Source organism: Castor canadensis, chromosome 6, assembly GCF_047511655.1.
Source record: "Castor canadensis chromosome 6, mCasCan1.hap1v2, whole genome shotgun sequence".
In the NCBI taxonomy this organism is placed as follows: domain Eukaryota; kingdom Metazoa; phylum Chordata; class Mammalia; order Rodentia; family Castoridae; genus Castor; species Castor canadensis.
The window spans coordinates 31,078,924-31,081,053 of NC_133391.1; the positions used below are offsets into that span (position 1 = coordinate 31,078,924).

The following is a 2,130-nucleotide window of genomic DNA, read 5'->3' on the forward strand; positions in this document are numbered from 1 at the left end:
GAGGAATAAGAACCTGCATGACATCATTAAATCAATCTGAGTATTTATAGGAAAAACTGTGGGCAATGTATGGCTAGGTCTGTGTGCAAACCTAATTTTGAAGTGTCTGTAAGACCTCATTGCTTAGGAAGCTCATGGCAAATTTAGATTCTTGTTGACTTTTGTATACATTAGAATTTTGTAATGTTCCTTGCCCAAAACTAGAGTAGCCAGATTAAAATACACAGAGAATGCAAAAAGAATGCAAATGAATACACCTTCATTTGCATATCAGTACATGAGATTTTAGCTTTTCCTTCATCATCAACTAGAAATTACTGGAGGCCACTCTGTTTGTAAAGGAACACCATCCTGGATGAAGCTCAGTTGAGCTGTGTGGGAAAACACATTTCCATAAAGAAAGTTAAGAACCCAGTGATTGGAAAATCTTGACATTTGATTGTTTGCTATTGTAGATGAGAGTTTTAAAAGCTGAGGAGGTTATTCAAGCGTCAGTTACAGTTTTTCAAATAAATGTGTTAAAAATCTTCAGCAGTGACATTAGAATTTGGAGCATTTTTCTTATGGACAATGGATTTTGTTCTATCAAGCATATTTATAATCATTTTAACTGCGGAATTCATAATGGGAAATTTAGGAAACGGATTCATAGCCCTGATGAACTACACGGACTGGGTCAAGAGAAGAAAGATGTCTTCAGTTAATCGAATCCTCACTGCCTTGGCAATATCCAGAATTAGTCTGCTCTGGTCAGTAATGATAAGTACATTTATATCTATGGTGTATCCTCCTTTCATGATGACTGCAAGCATGCTAATAATTCTTAATCTTCCCTGGACAGTGACCATCAATTTTAGTATATGGTTTGCTTCAATCCTCAGCATCTTTTATTTTCTCAAGATAGCCAATTTTTCCAACTCTATTTTTCTTTACCTGAAGTGGAGAGTTAAAAAGGTGGTTTCAGTGACATTGCTGGTGTGTCTATTGCTCTTGTTTTTAAATATTGCCCTGGTAAATGCAAAATTTATCTGGACTGATGGATCTAAAAGAAACATGTCTTACAGCTCCAGTATGAATAGCCCTGCAGAATCTTATAGGCTTTTTTTAATCATCAATACTCTCTTCCTCTCAGTACCCGTTGTTGTGTCCCTGACAATGTTTCTCCTGCTAATCATCTCCTTGTGGAAACATCACAAGAGGATGCAACACACATCCAAACGACCTGGAGATGCCAGCACCAAGGCGCACATAAAAGCCTTGCAGACTGTGATTGCCTCATTCTTACTATATAGTATTTTTTTTCTTTCTATTTTTGTACAACTTTGGAGCTCTGAGTTACTGAAGAAAAAGCTTTTCATTTCATTTTGCGAAGTCACTGGAATGTTTTCCCCTTCATTCCACTCATATGTCCTGATTTTGGGAAACAGTAAGCTGAGACAGGCTTCTCTTTCGGTGTTGTGGTGGCTGAGGTGCAGGTGCAAAGGTGTGGAAATCTTGAATACTTAAAGTATATCAGAGATCGTCTTGTAGAGGGATCAGTTTCTAAAAAATCTTCTCTATTATCAATTTTTGCTTTCTTTTTCAGTAATCTTCCATTTCGTGTTACTTTGTGAATTTTATAAAAGTTCTGTTTGGAATAAACACTATCTGAATATATTACAATTCAGCAGAATATATACAATGTATTTATTAATATGGTAACTTTAGCAGAATATATATGTTTATAAATATACTTATTCAAATGCACATGGATATAAATAACAATGTCTCTGCATTACTTACTCTAATTTTTGTTGCAGCAATTAACCATTTTGAGATTTTAACATATAAAATATATATGTGCATGTATGTCTGAGAGATATAGTAAAAAAGTTTTTTATTTTATCCACATCAATATAATTTTCATAATTTAGAATATGTGAGAAAAATTTCAAAGACTTCAGAATGAAGAATTCTTAGTTGTGTGTAGTACCTCACACCTGTACTCTTAGGTACTTGAGAGGGAGAGACTGGGTGGTTCTCAGTTCAAGGCCAGCCCAGACAAAAAAGGTTGCAAGACCCCAACCGAACCAATAAAAAGCTGGACTTGTTGGTAGGTGCCTATCATTCCAGCTATCCAGGAAGCATAAA

General features: G+C 35.4%; 1 protein-coding gene across 1 annotated transcript; it reads left to right on the forward strand.

The window, feature by feature from the left end:
• The first annotated feature begins 570 nt into the window (after nucleotides 1–570).
• Nucleotides 571–1,551, forward strand: LOC109674392 (taste receptor type 2 member 14-like). Its single transcript, XM_020151368.2, has one exon. The coding sequence runs from the start codon at nucleotides 571–573 to the stop codon at nucleotides 1,504–1,506; it is 936 nt and encodes a 311-aa protein (XP_020006957.1). The 3' UTR covers nucleotides 1,507–1,551.
• Nucleotides 1,552–2,130: the final 579 nt, after the last annotated feature.

What these genes read in the sequence shown, in the direction of transcription:
- LOC109674392 (XM_020151368.2), top strand. Translation starts at nt 571, where the DNA reads ATGGATTTTGTTCTATCAAGCATATTTATAATCATTTTAACTGCGGAA.